Genomic DNA, 19260 nt, shown 5'->3' with positions numbered 1-19260 from the left:
AAAAAACTCCCAAAAACTACAGTCGAAACATTATTTGACAGGATTGCAGAGTAATGAATGCATTGTTTTCAAAAATAAAGTTGATTGGTCCACAACTATTGTAGTTTTTAACTCAAATTTGCAGTTGGGCATACCAACCTATAAAAAGGGTCCGAGATGCATTTAGGAAATTTCAATAAACTGACTAAAAATTGCAAGAAGCTGTACTGCCATTCTTTAAAATCTAATATCCTTTATTAAGTGGTTCAAAAACAGAATTTAACAAGTCTTAGAATTATAAAAATATTTAAATTTAATATTAAAAATGTAGGTGACTTCAAGCACAGTTTTACTTATCTTTTAATTAAACTATTGGAAATAAATGTCATGAAAAGTCAAACATCCCGAATTCAATAAATTGACTTGGAATTAAAGTAATTCTGCTTGTAAATAAACTGTTACGTAATCGAAAACATCCAAGCTCACTTAGGAATACAGACATAAATGACTTTGTTAAAAGAAATGCCCAGAATTAATAATTTTTCGTAAAATTAAGTCCATGCTATAAATATCCCATCCACCTCGTGTGTGTGTGTGGGTGTGTGTGTGTGTGAAATAAAGCCGCTGCGGAGCGATTGATGTGTGTTTCTATAGTGACGCAGCGAGCTTTTACTATAGCGGGCTACAGCTTAGCATCTGCTCAGGGATAGCTGGAGTAGGTAGGGTGATTTCCGCGGTAGGGTCCAACATAATGACCTACCAAATGCCTACCGCCAAAGTGTTCATATCAGAAGGAGGTTTGAGCTATGGCCGCCCTGCTCCTGGATACCCAACGTACAGTACCTTCGGGATTGGAGGACGTATCGCGTTAAGGCCATGTCAGATAAGGAAGTTCCCTTTAATGCTGCCTCTTAACAGTGAGTCATCGTGTTCAACAAAATGCACCAAATATAGGCTGAATGAGCTTTCCTGAGCATCTTTTCTTTTTTTAGGCAACCAGAACGAGAACACGTTAATGAACAGCTTCATAATTAAAGGGTAAGATGTTATATTTACGTCAAGTGCAATTAAATACAAGCATATTCAGCAATTGTGTGTCTCGGAAAATGATTAGATAAATCCTTACGGTGTATGAATTGTCAAAAAAATTGACTACCATGTTTGTTTACACCGTGATGTCACGGTTGGTCCCCCTGCACAGCATTACGTATTGCTAGCTCCTTCTGCATATCAGTGGGAGAAGGAAGTACTGATTTTGTGTTATGGCAAAGAACTGAAAAATCCCACATATTCATGGTAGCTTAATTTTATTGAGAAAATTAACAGAAAACACATTTCTTAAAAGTAAAATCTATTTGGACATATTTACTCCCTAAAGTGAGGTGGAAATCCCTTACACTTATAAAACGTTTCTTGAGAGGGTGTATAAATGTGATATTTGAAATAATCTGAAAGCTCTATGCCAACATGGTCTGAAAAGGCCACTCAGAAATGAAATAAGTTAGAAACAACATATAAAGCCAGACTACAGTTTGCGAATGCATTTAGGGACAATAACTTTTGTTTCTTTACTTTTAATGAAACATTAAATTGTTTCATTAGAAAAACTACTTATTGTTTAAAAACAGGGTTTTGTTATTAGTCTTAGGTCCCACTAATCCCATGTTATTTGGAGAATAAAAAAAAAGTACACTAAGCAAAAGCTTGGGTATCAGGAGGTTAAGACCTAAATGTATGTCATAATTCTTAATAATATCAGTGCTATTGCAAACTGATATTTGCATTTCTTCCATCTACATAGGAAATCAAGTTCAAATAAAGAGGACAAAGTGATTTCAGAGGATGTTGACCAAGGACATGATATCTTTGGGAGACACTTCCTATCTGAGAAAACATGTAAGTACTAAATGAAGGGAATCATTTTTCCACTATTCTGCTTTGTAGGGGATGAGCAGGTCCATTTGCTGTTGTAAAAATTGAAGCTTGTACCTGCAATATAAACTCATTGCCAGTAGGTGGAGCTATTATCACACTAATAGTATTCCGGTCAATTTTGATGTATGGTTTTTAGATCATTGATTGTTTCTTGGTTTATTGTATTTTTGTTTTCAACTATAATAAACTAAACTGTCTTCTTTTAATACCCCGATCAGGTACAGAGTTGGAAAGGACCAGACCTATGGTTCCTCCACTGCGAAAAGACAACAATGAGCATCGACATGTAAAACTTCACCCTTTGAGCCTCTCCGCTGAGTTTCCCAGCATCCCTTCAGGGAGATTTTTCACTCTGGGGTAACCAGTCCAGGAGGCGTGTTGTCTACTGGCTTCACCAAAAATATTTAAAATCTTAGCAGCACAGATTGCAATAGTTATAGTTCTTGTCTTATGGAATGCAACAAGTGATGAGGCAACTGTAAAAGCCTACCTAGTTCATTTTTTATTATTTATAAACCTGTAACATATCTGTATAATTTATTGAAGTTAGTAGTTTAGGTTTTATTATACAGTTGGTCTTCTTGTTTAGTATTTTGCACAACATCCTACACTCATTTATAGAAGATAGATATTGCGACAAAAGGCAGTATTTGTAGAATAAATAAAAGTCTGCTTTAACTCATTCATATATATCCTTTTAATTATTTTATATGTATTAATAATGAATTGCCATTACAATTTACTACATGTTTGCATTTATCTTGTTAAAGAAAATAAAACTTGTTTAGAACTGAAAATTTTCAGATTTTGTGAAAAGTCAGCTTAATTTTTTAAAATAAATATCTATAATAGGAAATTTGTGGACATAAAAAAAAACCCATTTTATTTCTGTTTTTAGATTTTAAAACAAAGAAAAATATCAATCATTTACAAACAGTAGACAGTTTCTTCATGTTGATGTTTGGAAAAATGATTTAAGCAAAAAAAAAAAAAAAAGAAAAGAAATTCTTAGTTTCTAATGTAGTGATGAGATAATAAATGTTACTATTTGTGTCATTCTGTTGTAGAAATTTAATGCAGGATTTATACTGTGCAAAAAAAACCATAAAATAATAAAAAAAAAAGGAAATAAATTCTAAAATCTGCATTTTTTTATATGTATGTTTTTTGTTTTTAAAATGTGTTTGTTCTTCACTGTTTTAGCCAAAATATTAAGAGCCATTATGGAAGGTCCAAAGAGCCACTTGCGGCTCCAGAGACACAAGTTGCAGACCCTGGAAACTCTGGGGTGAACATCAGTTCACTTTCCACTTTAATCTTAAATGGCAAGAACAATTTTTCAGTGGAAAGCCGCAAGTTTAGCAGGTATTGTTCTGCTTTCTAAACTAAGTCTGATCGCAGCGATTTAAGATTGTGTTAGATATTTCCCAGCCCAGTGTCACCTCCACTGTTCTTCTGTTCTGCAGGCCCAAGGTACATTATCCAACCCACACCCTGGTGACTGTTAAAGACAATCAGAAAAGTAAGTTTGGATGAGACACCAATACAGAGGTGGTCTTAAGCGAACCACGTTTCCAGCAAACCCCCACAAAGTAGTTTTTTTTGGGGGGGGGGCTCATGCCACTATCTCTGCTCAATTAAATCCAGCACTTGGCTTGTCTGATTTAAAGGGCCCTTATCACATTTACAACCTTTTCTTCAGAGCTGTGTGATATAATAGTTTAAGATCATAAGTTATCTTCATTTTCATGTCCAAGGTTGAGAAATATTTCTTTGTATATATCCATAAAAACAGTAACAGAAAGAAAACAAACACAAGGCAAGAAAGCAGCTAAGAGTCAAAGTCAATTTCAGTTTTATTTGTATAGCACTTTACATACATACAAAACTATAAACATCTAGGGATAAAAAAAAAAAAAGCAACAGGAAGTCTGAGGAGAGACCTTACTTATCGGCACCCAACTCCGGGATTTAAAAGTTCCCTGTGGAGAACCCCATCTGTCTGTGGAAATGTCCACTTGAGAAGTAGAATGAAAAAAGAACTAAGAATAGTTAGAAGGAAGGTTAAACTATCTACCTTTTATTTGGCTCAGATGCCAAATAATTTATCACTGCTCTTGTTCTTAGGTAATATAAAGGTGGAATATTTTGAAATTTATATTTATTTTACCTAAACAAGGTTTTCTGTCTCTGAAATGTGATGTTTGCTTTTTATCTTAGCATGCTAACCACTGTAGCATAAATTGCTTATAATTTTATCTCTTTATTCTTTTCATTTGTGTTTCTCTCCAACCTAAAACCTTCCCTAGGTTGTCTTCATGCAAGCCAGAGTTATTCAGACCCAATCATCGGAGCCCCTCGCTCTTTTATCCACCGGATTTCTGAGCTCTCCTCTTTGGAGGGTGAGACGGTGAGATACGAGAAGGTTAAGAAAATCAGGAAATCTAAAAATTCTCTGTCCTGACAATCACCCCATTCTGAGTCGCGACGGCCCAGGATTAAGACGTTTGAGTCTGTGCCAACAACTGAACAAAATAAAACACTTAGTGCACCATATTCATTTCACTGGCTTGTACTGACGGCGTGTTTGTCCTCAGTGATACTGTTTGGCTGCTTAACGTGGCTGATTCTTACATTTTGGGATCCCTGACTCTCCTTAAGTGATAAACTGTAGTTTCAAATCAGTATTCCCAACGGCACTGTTGACGAGTTTTACACAAAAAAATGTGTAGATTCTCATTTGTCAGTAGTTTTTCCTTCCACAGCTGCATGGAAACATGTTACATTTATTTCTGTAATGGCTTTAGTGGCCATGAAGCAGTGATACCATGTTTCTCTGTGTGTGCTGTGGATGTTATTTAGCTTGAGTCTAAAAAGACACCAGTGTTACAGAAAGTTTCAAACACATTTCTGCTTTGTTTACTAAGTCAAATTTATGTGCATAAATGGCATAGTTTAGCTGAACTCTTGTGCCTTGTTAAATGTCTTCCTGAAATGAAATAAATTTATTTTTGTTATTCCAAAGACGTTATAGTTTTCTTTCTAATCTCTATTATATGCTAGCGAAAGGAAAGGCTGGCCGTTACAATAGTCAGAGCGTGCTAAATTTTGCACTAAAGCATAATCTGTGCTCCATAACTTCACAACAGCAGAATTGACAGACCCACAGATACCAGAATATGGGGTTTTCCCACTTTACTTGCTTTACTTGCTGCATGAACTGCAGCTTGTGTCTCTGAATAATGTTCATTGTATTTGTCATAAATGGAGGCCAACAGCAGCCGTCCTTTTGTTCGGAGGAAAATAAAAGCTGTCATTTTATTTAAAGAATTTTTACTTGGGTCATAATTTTGATATGAAGATGACTGGTTAGTGGTGATGATGGAGCTAATTTCAGGGTCTGGTGATAGTGATACAACTGGGTGAGAATTTCTGCTGTATATTCTCTAACATGATGGAGAGCCATGTCAGAAGGTAAAAGTGATAATGTTTCTGACACTTTGGAAAGGAAACTAATCTTCCTCTCATTCAGAAACAGGCCAGATGGAATTGGAGAAGTGATTGTTTTGAAAAAAAGGTTACAGAAACATTTTTTGGTAATATGTTTTTAAAGTTCATGATGATGTTTTTTTAAGTAAACTACAAAAATTTAACTAAAAATACAATAACTTTACAAGCATAATACAAATAATGTTTAAAATTAAAACACACAGAGAAACTATGATTTCACTGCATGAGCTGCTGCCAGCTTGTGCATGAACAGATTTTTAGATTTACACGCAAGGATTGGATGTAAAGTGCAATAATATCTCACATTTAATTATGACCCAATTCTAATTCCATATTAATGTCTACCATGCCACAAGCATCTAATTTAAAGCTGCCTTCAAATGATTTTAATGTACTTTTATTTAAGTGGTTCAATATTTATAACTTGGATTTGGATAATAATAGAAATAAATGAGCATCTGAGACGATATTGTTTATGTGCTGTTGTTTTTAGAGCTTGCTTTAATGCTGTCTTACAGCTTCTGAAAGGCAGAAACTCATCCAGAAAGGCCACATTGCCGTCATTTGAAAGGCAAAGGTTTCTGCCAGTTACAGAGGCTATGTAGTGTTGTTGTCAGGATTTAGAGATAATCCTGATTTTTTTTAACCCTCAGCAGTCAGACAAAAGTGAGAGCTAAAGATAGTCCCTCTCTCTCTTTATGTAAAAAAAACAACAACATGGGTGTCTACGTAGGAAACCAGAAAAGAAGACTGTTCCCAAAGAGAAGATACTTAGATGTAACCCTGTCTTTCAGAAATGTAACCATCAGCTGAGCTTAATTTCAGGGAGTGTGTCCCGAAGCTCCTCAACTACAAATGCGACGTTGTCAGACGTCAGGCTCTGCTTGCATGCCTTCCTCCTTCCCTCCCTCTGGGTAGTGAGGTGTGTATTTCAGGGACACATAGTGACCTAGAAACACAGAGCCCCCCGCCCCCCCGATTCATGCTAAGTGAACGGGTTGCATTCAGGCTCAAACAGAGGCCGGGCTTCCCTGCGCTCGCAGGGATTTTTACCGTCCCTTTTAAGGGTACTGAAACAAAATGACCTGGAACAAACAGCCGACAATGAGGGCTTTAAGAACTGTTCTGGCATAAGCCCACAAGTGGTTTATTGTTTCACTGTAGTTCCACAGAAGTCTTTGACTGTCCTAACCCAAAGGAACCTTTTCATATAAATGATCTTTAAGGCAGTAATACAAGAAAAGCCAATCGATATTCAGAAATTACTGTAATATTCAGCCATCCTTTGTCCAGCCAGTTCAACCTACTGATGTTCTGGTTAAGAAAAGACAGTTTTTGTTACTGTTTTACCAGCTGATATTATTCCAGCAGACTCTCACAGCAAGGATCAAAGAATGTTGCCCAGTGCCAAATCTTAGCTTTGCCAGCACTTTAAATCAAACATGCCCCAAATATGCTTGGGTCAGTAAGAGCGGAAAAGTGCCAACATGGATCTTGAGGCAGAGATCAGTGAATCTGCTATTTAAAAAAAAAAAAGACATAAAAAATGTGTTGATTGAATAACTTGGGATGGATTGTTGTTATAGATCTGTGAGGGCCCCAGACTCCCAAAGTGATGTGAATCTGCCAAATCCCGCTCCTAGAACCTTAGTAGGTGCCACCTAATTATCTTGATGGATTTCTTTTGTTGTTGCTAAGCCTGACAAACCCTTGTAGGTACAGCTAGTGAAGTCTCTCAGCAGTTGCCAGGAAACGAGAAGAAATTCAAGATATCAACTCCACAATTTCAGGTAGCATAAACAAATATAATTAAAAGTTTTGAATTTATAAATATGGTGATAGAAATGCATTTGCATTCAGCCCCGTGAGTATTTTAAAGATGAATTTATTTATGAAAGTGTTTTGCATCTTGTCAGGGTAAATTTTTCTCAAACACAAGAGATTAATTCAGATCTCAGACTCATAAATCAGTCAGGAAAGGGACCTTTTTAATTTTCAATGCTAAAGGCCACTGAAACTGCAAACTAGTCATCTCTTGTTGCAACAAGCTACTGCTGTGGGCCCCATTGAGCTTCCTCGCAGTCTTAAAATTATTTAAATTAACAAATAAGTAAATACAATAATAATAATAAATATAAAACTGGTTACCAAAAAGCAACAGGTGACATTAATAAAACAGCAGGGCTTTTAAGGATCCCCTATCCACATTTTGCAGTGTGAAGAAGGAATTTCTGCAGAAGAAAATAATGGATCTCAGTTGGAAACTGTAAGTTTGGGGACCAGAAAAAAAATGATCAGAGAAATACTTGAATTACTAGGAGGACAAACATGACGGAACAAGATGGAAGATTGAGTGTTTTCTTCATCAACAAGAAAAGCGCAAATTGTTTTGCCCTCCTAGGAAGAGATATTTGCATTTTCCATAAAAGCTTGGAAGTACGTTTTGCGACTATATGCATGAAATTTGTCCCTTCAGAGCACGTTTCGGCTTTGGCAATTTGTGATATTTATTCACCCCACTCTTGGCACAGCAATAGAAACATGTTCACACACCTTTCTAGGGATCTAACCTTTCTGACTGCTTTTTTTCATTTCATGAGGAGACTTATGCAACCAGCTGTGATAGATGCACCCCATCTCCTGCAGTCATCACCATTACCTGCATTTTTATCTCTCGTAGAGGAGGGGGTCAGTTGGGCTCCACGCCCACACACTGCGCCTCATCCACCTGCCCGTATTGATTTACATACATATGGAATTGTATGCCAAGGGAGATGACTGATGATTGGGTGATTATCAGTGACGATGTCAGGTTCGGGTGAAGGGAAAACTTTAATCAAAATCACTGTCTTGGTTGTCGGCATGGTGGCACTGATCGAAGGTCAAGCAAGTCAGGAGAGAAGCAACTGGAGGGTAATCAGTCCCCTCTGCTGCTTGGATCTTATTATTATCATCCATTACTGATAATGTCCTGTAAGAAAGGGAAGTTCATTATGTGGCTATAGAACATAATAGACACAGCTGTAAGTTGAGCGCAGTGACCAAGACTCCCTGAATGTCACGTTGTAAGTCTGTTTGTTCAGTGTAATGCATTTTAAACAGTGTTCTCTCTGCATCACTAAGTCTTTGATCTTTCAAGCCAAGTCAAACAACCAACTTTACAACTCCGCGAAGAGTGACTCATGCGCCTGTGACGCGTATGGTCCCATCATTCTCAAACAAAAGCATGTCAGAAAGACAAACCCACTCACAACAACAAGATTTTCAAATCACTAAAGTGCACATAAAATCGGCCAGATGCACAAGTAAAGAAGACGCTGAAGTATAGTTCTCAAAAACAAACACCACTGTTAGAAAGCCAGGGTTTAATGAAGAAAAACATCAAAAATATGTCCACATATGGTGAACAATTATCCTGTATTATTATAATCGTGTCTATGGCTATCAAATGTTATTCCGTATCTTGATTTGGTCATATGTGCCCACACTGCCTAACAAGTGGTCTCAGAATCTATCAAATGGTAAGAACATTTATTCTCCACAAACTTCTCCAGGTATCCACGCATATTTTCTGTGAAATGTAGTTCTTTAGTTAGGCCTTTGCAAAAATGGCACTTTTTATCTCATGAAGTCATTAGTATTATCATTATCGTTATTATTAATTTGGACTTACAGAAAGATAAAATCTTTCTTCATTTCCTGCTTTCTAGCAGACATCTAAAGGTTTTAGGTCAAAAGTGAACTGTTCATATTTCGATTTGCCACAACAAAACCCCTAATTTCTTTTTAAACAAGATATGTACCTATAAAGGTGGAACAGGCCCTATAGTGACTTATTGTGCTTTGGTTCTGTTACATTTTACAAGGGTATGTACACTTATTTATATTTAATAAACGATAGCTTTGTGTTTGCATAAATCAGGAAGCAACAGGAAGTCTTCTGACCTGTTAGACTGATATGTTATTGGGTTAAGAACTGAGGAATGTCATTGTGAAGTTGAAGTTCATCAATATAGCTTTACAACACAGGTCAAGAAGAAAAGATGACCTCTGTCGTTTCTCAACAAGTGTTTTGAAACCATAGCAGCCTAAGAGTTACAGTTTGCATTCCCCACGTAGGTGTGATGAAGCAAAGGTTCACCCCTGTCTTTTCTGGGATATGCTGCCCAATAAGTGAAAGCAAATCCATTCCTGACTGTTATTACTTTCTTTGTCTTGTCTTTTTTGACTCAGATGTGTGCTTCTTTTTACATTACAGTTGAACATTTTGAGACTCGTTAATACGGTCCTCCCCACTGAGACGCACAAAGAAGCTGTCAAACAGGGGTGTGTTATAATGGTTAGGCTGATCATCTCTGACAAATGCACTTCAGGGGCAGAAGGTCCAGGCTTGGGAGTCTGTCAGATGTAAAACACACATGCTTTGATGTTGCACTTCCACCGTGCTGAAGGCACAGTAAACTTCTGCAGCTTTCTCTCTCAGATCAACGGAGAGATCAAATAAGCAAAAGCACTATGACTGAACAAAGCTGTATGCATGTAAGTGTGTGTAAAAGGATTTTACATTAAAGCCAGGTACCTGTGTTTCATAATGTCCAAATAAGATCCACGGGATTCTTAGATTGATCATTTCAGGTTGACTTCACTCAATGTTTTAAGTTCACTAGTTCCGATCCTGTATGTTGCAGACGATGAGGGCTTTAAACCTATTTATCAACCCATTTCAAAGTGATTGACTGCGAGGAAACACTTTTTTTAAGAGCTGCCATGTAAGGACTGACTGTTTCCAGCCCCAGAGAATAAATAAATTGCTTGAAAATAACTTGTCTGATAACATGACACTGGCTCGAAGATCTCATCCATCAGACAGAAAGGTTACAAAGGTATTCTAATGTAGAGAACATCCTAAACAATCTGGGCCTCCTTTTCCTCAGTTCATCGTCCAAAACTAAGAGACTAGAAAACAAAAAAACATGGCTGACCAAAAAGAAAACAAAGGCCCAAATTTCTTTCAAAATATAATAACAGACCCAAACCCAGTTCTGCAAACTGAAGTACAAGTGAAGCTTATATAAAACTAACTCAGCTTCTCAAGAAAAGACATCATATGACAATCAAATATGGAAGTAGTCATATGGGGCTACATTTCTGTTTTTGTACCCAGAATAACCCATGAATACTGATGCCTAGTAGAAAACCATCAAGATTGCCACCTTAAACTGAATACACTCTGAGTGGAGCATTGGACCGTCATCCCAAAATGGTCAGATGATCATGAAGTTTGCAAAGAGAAGAAATAAGATGGTAACTTCAGGACAAAGATGACCTGTAGTCTGTTTCCGTTTAACTATCTATCCCAATACATGCAACACATATGGACACATGATAAAAGATAAAAGATATTTGACAACATTGTTTAGCAAAATGTTTTAGAATTCTTGGAACAAGTTTATATTGATCCTTTGCTAGAAATACAAAGAAGCTATGCAAAATCACTGGGCTTAAGATGAAGGTACATTGCTGCCTCTAGACACCTCTAGGGTTTAATAACCCATTTATTAAGCTTTACTAAACCCTGCAACAAACAATAAATCAGAAAGAAGCAAACTAAATTTTGCTTCATCTGCTTTTGTTGCACAACCCTGAAACAGAGTGAGGCAAAAAGGCAGAAAGGTAAGAACTAAAGAGTGACTTTAGTGTCCCTTGAGGACCCTGTAGCACAATTATTTGGAAACTTGCCAAATGCTCACATTCCTGCCTTTCTTGTGGGACTCAGAGAACCGGAGTGGCACCGCTGGCAGAAAGGTATCTGGATTACAGCTCTTCTGAAGGGAAGGGATGAGACAGACGTATTGATAAAAATTATGGCAGGAACAAAAAAGGAGGTAAAAGAAAGAACAGAAGCAGGAGGGAAAGCACACAAACCCAAACCCAGCAGGTCACCCCTCCCCTTATTGTTGAGGGAGGTACTCAGCTGGCGAACCTGGAGGGAGACACCAGCTCTGAGAAGAAGGTAAAGCAAATACAGCACGAGGAATGAAAGTGTGGCTGTGGTGGGAGCTTTGGGATGCTTTGAACTGTAGGCTGCCTTTGCAGAGCCCAAAGCCTGGACACAGAAGAGAGAAGCAGGAACTCCAGATTACAAGGGACACTGTAGTGGAGCTCAGTCTTGGCTGTTGCATCCAAGAAGAAAAGCTGGATTAGACACGTTTTAAGGAGAACACCCTTCTATACCAGGAGCCAACCAAGAGGTTGGAGTATTACTTCAAAACTGGACTTGCGGCTCTCACTCGATTCGTGATGGTTTCCTTTTTGGAGGTCGTTTACTGGGTGACAGTGTTGTGTTGTCTTGGACAGAAGCATCCGGTGACCGGAGGTTGTTCAGGGAAATGTTGCCGGGGAAGAAACATGGACTGTTCTACTACAGACTGGAGGATGGACCGGGCATTTGCAAAATGCTACTGCGACGAGGACTGCATCAGAACCAACGACTGCTGCTTTGACTATTTCACAGAGTGTCCAGGTGAGTGATGAAGGGCGGGGACCAGACTCCCTTCACCAGGGTAAATGAATCACAGAGGAGTCTGTTGGATTCATTCACAACTGAACTTTATAGCACCCCTATAACATAATCAGAAGATAATGCAGCTCTTATGGCAGAGCTTACTCATTCTGAATACTATCTGTAATTTTTCTCATTTATCTTGTGTGTCTACCAAATACCTCAGCCAGCTTTGTGCCAAGCCTCATTTCAGTGGACCGCCCAACACAATGGCATTAGGACAAATATTTGAAGAATGTGATTCTTGTCAATCAGTTGCAGCAATTACAGTTCCAGGCAAACAAGCTGAGCGTACTTAATGTGTTACAGCCCAGTAGCCACAAAATCGGCACACTTACAACATCAAAGCCTGATTATTAAGCACAAAGAAGTGAATTTGTGTTCACTTGGCAGACTAAATCTGTTTGTAGGAGAGACAGAAAAACCCACTAGTTCTACAAATTGCAATCAAGACTCCATACATTGCCACACAGTCCAATAATCATATTTCCTTTGAGTTGAAATGATAATTGGAGCCTGTGTGAAGGTTGTAAGCAGACCTTTATTCTGCCCTGTGGGGGCCTCTTTTTTTGTAGCTCAAGACTGTGCTGTGAGCGGTTGGAGCATTTGGAGTGGCTGTGCCAGGCCATGCCAGCCTTCAGTCAGAGTCCGTGTCCGTCACATAGAGCAGCAGCCTGGTAACGGCGGTGATCCCTGTCCCAGTCTGGAGGAGAGAGCTGGTTGCATGGAGTATAGAGATCACAGAGGCAGCCAATGTGGACTCAATTCAGGTATGAGAAACATAATATATTATCTGCTTTCATGGCTGCAGCTACGTTTTGTGTTCATATTTTTGTGTGTATTTGATTAAATCGGTAAAATCCTACCATTGTTACAACATTAACGATTGATGTATTTGTAAGTTGCTTCAAACGCTTCAGTTGTTGACTGTGCGTTCTATGACTTTGTGTTTTTATGATGCAACTGCCTAGCTGATGAAATGTGCTATATAAATAATCTTGAACTTGAACTTAAGTTCTGACAGGATCTCCATAGTTCTCCATCAATGGGTAAAATATTTTTTAAAAACTTGAATCGTTTTCTCTTATAAGGCCCAGCATTCATCACCAGCTTGGAATTTGGTAAAGGAAGACCCAAGCATGACAGCTATGGAAACCCCCTGGAGCCAGGGTAAGCTTCACATCATCTCAAACTGCTCATGACTGTGGGTGACTGAAAGCAAGACACATGATGTAAAAAAAAATAAATAAATAAAAAATCAAAAGAAATGCTTTCATGGAGGTAAAATTTTACCCTACAATACAGAAGTCTATACCTGCTTTAGTTACCTTTGTTTGCCCACCTGGCTGTCTGTAAACATGATTATACAGCAGTGCTCAAAGACAGCCCACAAGCCTTTGAAATTAAATCCTCACGAATGTCACAGAAAGGTCCACACACACCGACAGGGCTCTCTAAGTGAAAAGGTGAGTGCGGAAATCACAACTGCACATTGGCAAAGTGACATACACTTTCCAAGAATGAAACCTGCAGCTTTCGTTTCTGTTCTGTCAACATATTGAGATTATTTCTCATATGACGTTCGTGACTTTTCTGTTATCCCCATCAGGTTCTGTATGGAATTTAAAATGGAGTCCCGGACAGCACACTGTACGGTGGAGAACCGGCCTCACACCCTCTGGATGCGCTACATAACTGAAGGATTCAAAGTGTGTGTAGCGTGCGAACCTCCTGCCCTGCAGAACAATAGCTGTCAGGGTGACGGCCAGGAATCGAACAAGTATGAAGTTATTAGTTGTGGTGGTGCTTAAATTATGTATTTAACTATTCAAGAGTATACTCAAAAACTGTGATTTGACTTTATTGCAGTTTTCTAACCCACAAAAGGTCAAGTAAAATACAAAATTAAACACATATACCTGCACATTCTTGTTTCAAAATCCTTGAGCATGTTGACCCTCAATCACATCTTTTTACTTTGCAACCATAAACAAGCTTCTTGCATGAATCTGGCAAAAATAAATAAATAAATAAAAAATTACAGAACACCAATTTCATAGACTGTGAAATTGCCCCAAAGCATGATGCTACCTCCACCATGCATCACACCAACTCTTCCAATCTTTATTTTTCTCATTGTTGCCAAATAGCTCAATATTTTCCATTCCCCTCCCTAGGAGGCTTTAGCTCATTCAGATGGACAAATTTCAGTCACGCCCAAAGCTATCAATTTGGGAGTCTCAGTTCATGCCGTCAACTTGCAGCAGGCTTAGAAGATGCCATAAAAGCCGAGACCTGTTTTATACTTATGCCGATAAATTTACATACATTTTTGACTGAAATAGTAGATAGAAAGAAACATGACTGAAATCTTCCAATGCAATGTTACTGTGTTTCAGAGAAGCTGTGCTTCAATGGCAGGCAGTGGGGAACCCACACTGCAGAGGGACATGGAAGAAGGTCCAGAAAACTCCCCAGTGCACCTGTCCAACACAACATATCTTCATCTTCACCTGACCTCCAGTCTGCTGAGATAAAGTGTGCAGAACACCACAGGATGTTCTCTGAGAGACTAAGAGCTGCATAACTTAAAAGCTTACAAGGATCACTGCAAACTCAAAATCCACTTATGTTAGAAATTAAACATCAGTACAGTTTTTTTTTAAATTGTATTTATTATTTCAAAACATGTCTGCAAAAAAAACAACATCAAATGATTAAAAAAAAGCAACTATATACTTTCAATTTTACTTGTAAAACTAATTTAAATCAAAATATTTTAGGTTATAAGGACAGTCTGTAGGTAATAATTTTGTCTTTGGCGCCCTCTTGTGATATAAAGTGAAATTGGAGAAGAGGTAAAGCCCAATAGCTTTACAATTTTACAAATTTACAACAATAACGTGGAACAAAAATAAGCAAACAAAATAGCATTTTCTTGCATAAATAAAGAAATATAAATTTTTCAAACTGGAGCAGTTTGTAGTTTTACGTACAAACTGCTCCATTAGCCCAGCTACACCAAGAGGTTGGAAGCTGCCTTTTCTTCAACCGACTTTGTGCAACCTTAGCAGAACTCTCCAGCGGTCTTTCAGCATGGTGCCAGTGCGTCCCTCAAAGTCATAATCCAGTAAGATTCGAGACCAGTTCCCCTGTCCGTGACGTTTGACCCCGTCTTGAAGGTATCTGTCCAGCCGGGCAGTCCATTTCTAAACAACACAACACATACTCAGCACCTTTTTTCTTCTTCCTAAAATCAATCTAACTTAAACAATTTTTTATTTGAATCAAATCAATCTGACACATGTAATTTGTTTTGCGATTCAACTTGCCTTCCGTGTTTTCTTTTCCATGCACTTTTCGCTATTTTGCAGTGTGGAGGTTTCTAAGGTCTTCCTCGCCGTCAGGTGACACAGCTCTGATGGTGGGAGGTTGAAAAGTCTTTAAGCTTTAGTCAAGCTTATAACAGTGCTGGAAACTTTTTACACAATTGTCATTATTGTTAGTCAGATAAAAACAGAAGTAGGATGCGTCTTACCACTGCTGGAGAGTCGCGTCAGAGAAACGAACGGCTTTTTCGCGGTATCAGGTGACCATGCCTCGGTAGGTTTAGCAGAGAGAAGTTTGCGTTTTGTTCTGTTGAAGTGTTACAGATTATTTTCAATGACATGTAAAATACACTGTAGAAGCCAATGCAACTTGGAAGGACTAAAATGCCCCCTTTTCGTTGTGGAAAAAATGAAGACGAAAACAGCATAATGTTCTAAGATGAACATTTCTTTCCAAAATTGTAATCAAAACGATTACAGTTTAAGCTGATTCATGTCCCTGGCACATTTAAAATTACTCTACAAGTTTGTTTCTGATAGGAAATCAGAAGTCTGACATCTCTCAAAAAATACTATGACAAGTCCAAAGGGGATAGTTTTAGCACAAAGTGGCACTTCAGAAATGATTCATACCTTTTGCTGTGAGATGAGAAGCTTTTGCCATTACAGCAATCAAAAGCTTTGTGTTGTTGCTAAAAAGTGATTTTTGATTGTATTTATTTAACCCCTTTATTCTATGAACTCCATCTATGCGTTTGAGCCTGAAAGGTCTCTGTGCCATTTCCCCAAACTTTAGCTCCCTCTAATGTTTTAATTCGGAGCTCAAGTGTATGTGAGAAATCATTTTTCATACTTTTTATTCTTCTGTGTTGTTTCACTTTGCTTTTCTGAGACAGGGCTGTCTTGTAACTCCACAGGCTCTGAATTCACCACGTTTCGGGAAGATTGGACAAAACCTGTAGCTGTCTGAATGAGAAACATAAACGTTCTTTAAGATGCATGCATTCATTGACATTTATGGACAAGATCGTTCAGTACCTAAATGTATTTCATTAGTGACTTTCTAGAAATCTTCCCATCTGCTCCAATATTATCAAAAAAAAAAATAAAAAATTCTAAGTAAAAGTCACTAATGCACAAAAAGATTATTCACTTCAATTCTTAAATCTGTAATACATTTATGAAAAAGAAAATATGAAAAATGTCAAATCTTTGAATTGGAAAACAAAAAATTATCAAAAAGACAAAAATGGGTTTTTAAACGCTTTTTTATGTTAACACTGTCGCTACTATCATTATTATCTTACTCTGCTCACATCATGTGACCAGAAATCAAGCCAAAATCAACACCTACCTCCACCGTGCTTAGGAGTTGTTAGCAGGTACAGTATTTGTGCTGATAAGGAGCGTTTTGCTGCAAGTGTGCATTACGATCAACAACTGCAGCTTTTATCTAATTAGTGTGAAGAGCTATTCCACAAGATTTGTGTGATTTCTTCAACCAGAATACTGGAAATTTAAGTCAAGCAGCTAGAACTACTAAGTCTATTCTTGATGTTAATTCCTTACACACTTTGTAGCTGACAATTTTTTTTTTTTATACAGGAAACAAAAAAAAAAAAATGCTGCTGCATTCAGAGGTTAGGCCCTATTGTCACAGTTAAATTGTGTTGGGATTTTTTATGATTCTGCACTAAATAAACGTTTTTTGATGAGAACTACAAACATTAGAAAAAAAAAATGGCCCATTAATATTACTGTTAATACATAGTGAGAAATCCTAATAACAGTAATAAATAAGTAAAATAATGACAAAACAAAAACTGACAACCGAAATGGCTTTCTTGTATAGGATCTGTTTACCAATTACATTTTGAAATCAAAACATCCCATGAAAAAAAATGACATGCTTTTCGGGTTCATCGACACATCCCCGTCTGTTCAAATTAATTTTACACATGCACCGCTGGAAAATAATGATATAAAAAAAAACCCAACTTCCCTGCTATTAGAATAAAATATGTGCTCTGCTTTTCTGAAATATTGCTTCCTTCACTCCAGTGAACTAGAACTGATTAAAAGAAAATCAAAATCTTGATGAAGCTGCTTGTTTTCTCCAGAGTTGCAACACCCTGATATCCCAACTCAGATCATTTTCATCCTTTGAACAAGTTTATTATTTACACGTTTCTTTTTCAGGCCAATTTCCCACACAAACATCAGAATTATTGAACATTTAGAGTTAGCATGCACACACGTACTTCACACTGGAAGATCTACATGCTGGAAGGACGAAGAAGGGAAATTGGCAGCAAATAAGACATACAAGGCACCTAAGCTTAATGAGATCTCACCTTGATGAGGAAATCACATGGATTCTTTTTCAAGTAGTTATCCAAGAAGGAGTGTATGGTCTTCAGGAGGCGGTTGAAGCTGAAGCTCATGAGGAATGGGTGGTACGTATCAGCTTTTGTGACGACAGTCGTTAGCTTTATTCCCAAGTTCTGGTTCAGAAAAAGTCGGTGTTAAGACTATTAATAAGAAAAACCAACAGTTATCTTAGGATAAAAAGTGACAAAGAAAAGCAACTGGACAAACTGACCCGCGGGTATGTGTGTCTTTTTTCAAACCACTTGAGGACCGAGGAGGCAGAAGACCTCTGGCCTTTCTCCAGGCAGACGGCCACAGCCTAGAAACAAGGCAAAGGGTGTTCTTTATGCCCAAACCCACCCAGAAAATCAATTGTTGTCCTCAAATATTATAGGTTTAACGGGAAGCAGTCCCTGAAAAGACAGAGAAAGTACCTGGACAAACAGGAGAAAGGTGATCTCTTTGAATAAGCCTTCATCTTCCACTGCGTTTTCCAGGCTCGACCAAACAGTGGCAGCAGACATCAGAGGCATTACATCTTCATCTTTTTCAAACAGAGAATCTGGGGAAAGTGGGGAACATTCATAAGAGCAGAAAAAGAAGCTTAATCTTGAACCTGTAGTCTTTTGTTTTCTCATTTACATTTTTTTTTGTCTGACAAACATTTGCTAAATGAAACTGTGTCTTCATCTACAAGACATTTCTCATGAGCAAGTGACAATCCTAATATTTGCAGCGTGCTTCTACTTTACAACAGCAATGCAATAGTTAAACATAAGTTTGGAGCAACTCACCCAGCTGCTTTCCGTGCATTACTCTTGCTAGAAAGGCACATATCAAGGATTTTTCATTATGTGCATCTGCTTTAAGAGATTTACTCTGAAAAAGAGCTGAGGAAAAAAACCAAAAACATATAAATTCACACTCCAGTTCACTGACTCATAGAGCCTATTTTTTAAGCTCTTCCAACATTATAACATAAAAAAACCATCTTTTACCCGGGGTTAACCTGGGTATACACAATAAAGCACACAGACATTTTCAACAAAAAAAAGCAGTTTAATGCATAACGTTTCTCTCAAATAAACCCCAAGATAAATATTCCTTTTTAAAAATATACCAATAATGGTAAATCTTCCAACAATACTGCTCTCCAGAGTGAAGTTAGTTGCCTCAAATAGTCAGAAATCGCTTCAAAAGTAACGAAGAAATCTAGGAAGCTGTCCGAAAAACTTCCAACTTGGTGCAAGCAGAGCGCTATGACGTAGGTAGCTACTTTCCACTGGATTATCGGTTTACTCACCTTCAAAAACTGACAGAGTTTCGTTAAATGCATCAAAGTTTCCTTCCTTGAAGCTTCGACATAAACTCACAAACATGAAGTCCAGCATCCATCCTGAGGCGACGGCGGTAACATGAGGAAAGCTGACACTATTATCGGTACTCGAAGACTCTGAGGCGAGTTCCTCTTTAATTTCACACTCCATTGTTGTTTGTTGTTTGTTTATTTCTTCACGTTCGTAGAAGAGTTTCCGCGCGCGCTCGTTTATAAGCCAAAACTACTGAACATAAAGG

The 19260-nt window shown here is 37.9% G+C and overlaps 3 protein-coding genes across 4 annotated transcripts; 2 read left to right on the top strand and 1 right to left on the bottom strand.

Annotated features, from left to right (window-relative positions):
- Positions 1-570: 570 nt before the first annotated feature.
- On the top strand, positions 571-4479 carry LOC122824267. Its single transcript, XM_044104649.1, has 7 exons — positions 571-896; positions 972-1017; positions 1781-1875; positions 2133-2271; positions 3118-3279; positions 3381-3436; positions 4224-4479. The coding sequence occupies exons 1-7, from the start codon at positions 731-733 to the stop codon at positions 4376-4378; spliced, it is 819 nt and encodes a 272-aa protein (XP_043960584.1). The 5' UTR covers positions 571-730; the 3' UTR covers positions 4379-4479.
- Positions 4480-11340: 6861 nt separating this feature from the next.
- On the top strand, positions 11341-14566 carry LOC122824266 (somatomedin-B and thrombospondin type-1 domain-containing protein). Of its 2 annotated transcripts, XM_044104648.1 has the most exons (6): positions 11341-11675; positions 11782-11947; positions 12562-12756; positions 13078-13156; positions 13596-13766; positions 14386-14566. In XM_044104648.1, the coding sequence occupies exons 2-6, from the start codon at positions 11833-11835 to the stop codon at positions 14501-14503; spliced, it is 678 nt and encodes a 225-aa protein (XP_043960583.1). In that variant the 5' UTR covers positions 11341-11675; positions 11782-11832; the 3' UTR covers positions 14504-14566. The 2 variants fall into 2 exon arrangements, with proteins under 2 accessions (XP_043960583.1, XP_043960582.1); XM_044104647.1 differs by having other exon boundaries at positions 11341-11947.
- A 74-nt stretch (positions 14567-14640) lies between these two features.
- terf1 (telomeric repeat binding factor (NIMA-interacting) 1) lies at positions 14641-19208 on the bottom strand. The gene is made up of 9 exons (XM_044104646.1): positions 18989-19208; positions 18480-18575; positions 18120-18247; positions 17918-18004; positions 17670-17819; positions 16169-16281; positions 15525-15622; positions 15319-15404; positions 14641-15195 (listed from the first exon to the last, which is right to left on the bottom strand). Exons 1-9 carry the CDS (start codon positions 19170-19172, stop codon positions 15034-15036), a joined length of 1104 nt encoding a protein of 367 aa, XP_043960581.1. The 5' UTR covers positions 19173-19208; the 3' UTR covers positions 14641-15033.
- Between the last annotated feature and the right edge of the window lie 52 nt (positions 19209-19260).

The sequence above is a fragment of the Gambusia affinis genome, linkage group LG21 (genome assembly GCF_019740435.1).
Source record: "Gambusia affinis linkage group LG21, SWU_Gaff_1.0, whole genome shotgun sequence".
In the NCBI taxonomy this organism is placed as follows: Eukaryota; Metazoa; Chordata; class Actinopteri; order Cyprinodontiformes; family Poeciliidae; genus Gambusia; species Gambusia affinis.
This window is presented reverse-complemented; position numbering and strand designations above follow the sequence as displayed.

Excerpts from the sequence above, each read along its gene's own strand:
- LOC122824267 (XM_044104649.1), top strand. The coding sequence starts at position 731 with ATGACCTACCAAATGCCTACCGCCAAAGTGTTCATATCAGAAGGAGGT. Across the intron at positions 3,280-3,380 it reads GAAAGCCGCAAGTTTAGCAG|GCCCAAGGTACATTATCCAA; the intron begins GTATTGTTCTGC and ends TCTGTTCTGCAG. Across the intron at positions 3,437-4,223 it reads TGTTAAAGACAATCAGAAAA|GTTGTCTTCATGCAAGCCAG; the intron begins GTAAGTTTGGAT and ends AACCTTCCCTAG.
- LOC122824266 (XM_044104647.1), top strand. The coding sequence starts at position 11,725 with ATGGTTTCCTTTTTGGAGGTCGTTTACTGGGTGACAGTGTTGTGTTGT. Across the intron at positions 11,948-12,561 it reads CTATTTCACAGAGTGTCCAG|CTCAAGACTGTGCTGTGAGC; the intron begins GTGAGTGATGAA and ends CTTTTTTTGTAG. Across the intron at positions 12,757-13,077 it reads CCAATGTGGACTCAATTCAG|GCCCAGCATTCATCACCAGC; the intron begins GTATGAGAAACA and ends TTCTCTTATAAG.
- terf1 (XM_044104646.1), bottom strand. The coding sequence starts at position 19,172 with ATGGAGTGTGAAATTAAAGAGGAACTCGCCTCAGAGTCTTCGAGTACC. Across the intron at positions 18,576-18,988 it reads AACTCTGTCAGTTTTTGAAG|CTCTTTTTCAGAGTAAATCT; the intron begins GTGAGTAAACCG and ends TTTTTTCCTCAG. Across the intron at positions 18,248-18,479 it reads AATGCACGGAAAGCAGCTGG|ATTCTCTGTTTGAAAAAGAT; the intron begins GTGAGTTGCTCC and ends CACTTTCCCCAG.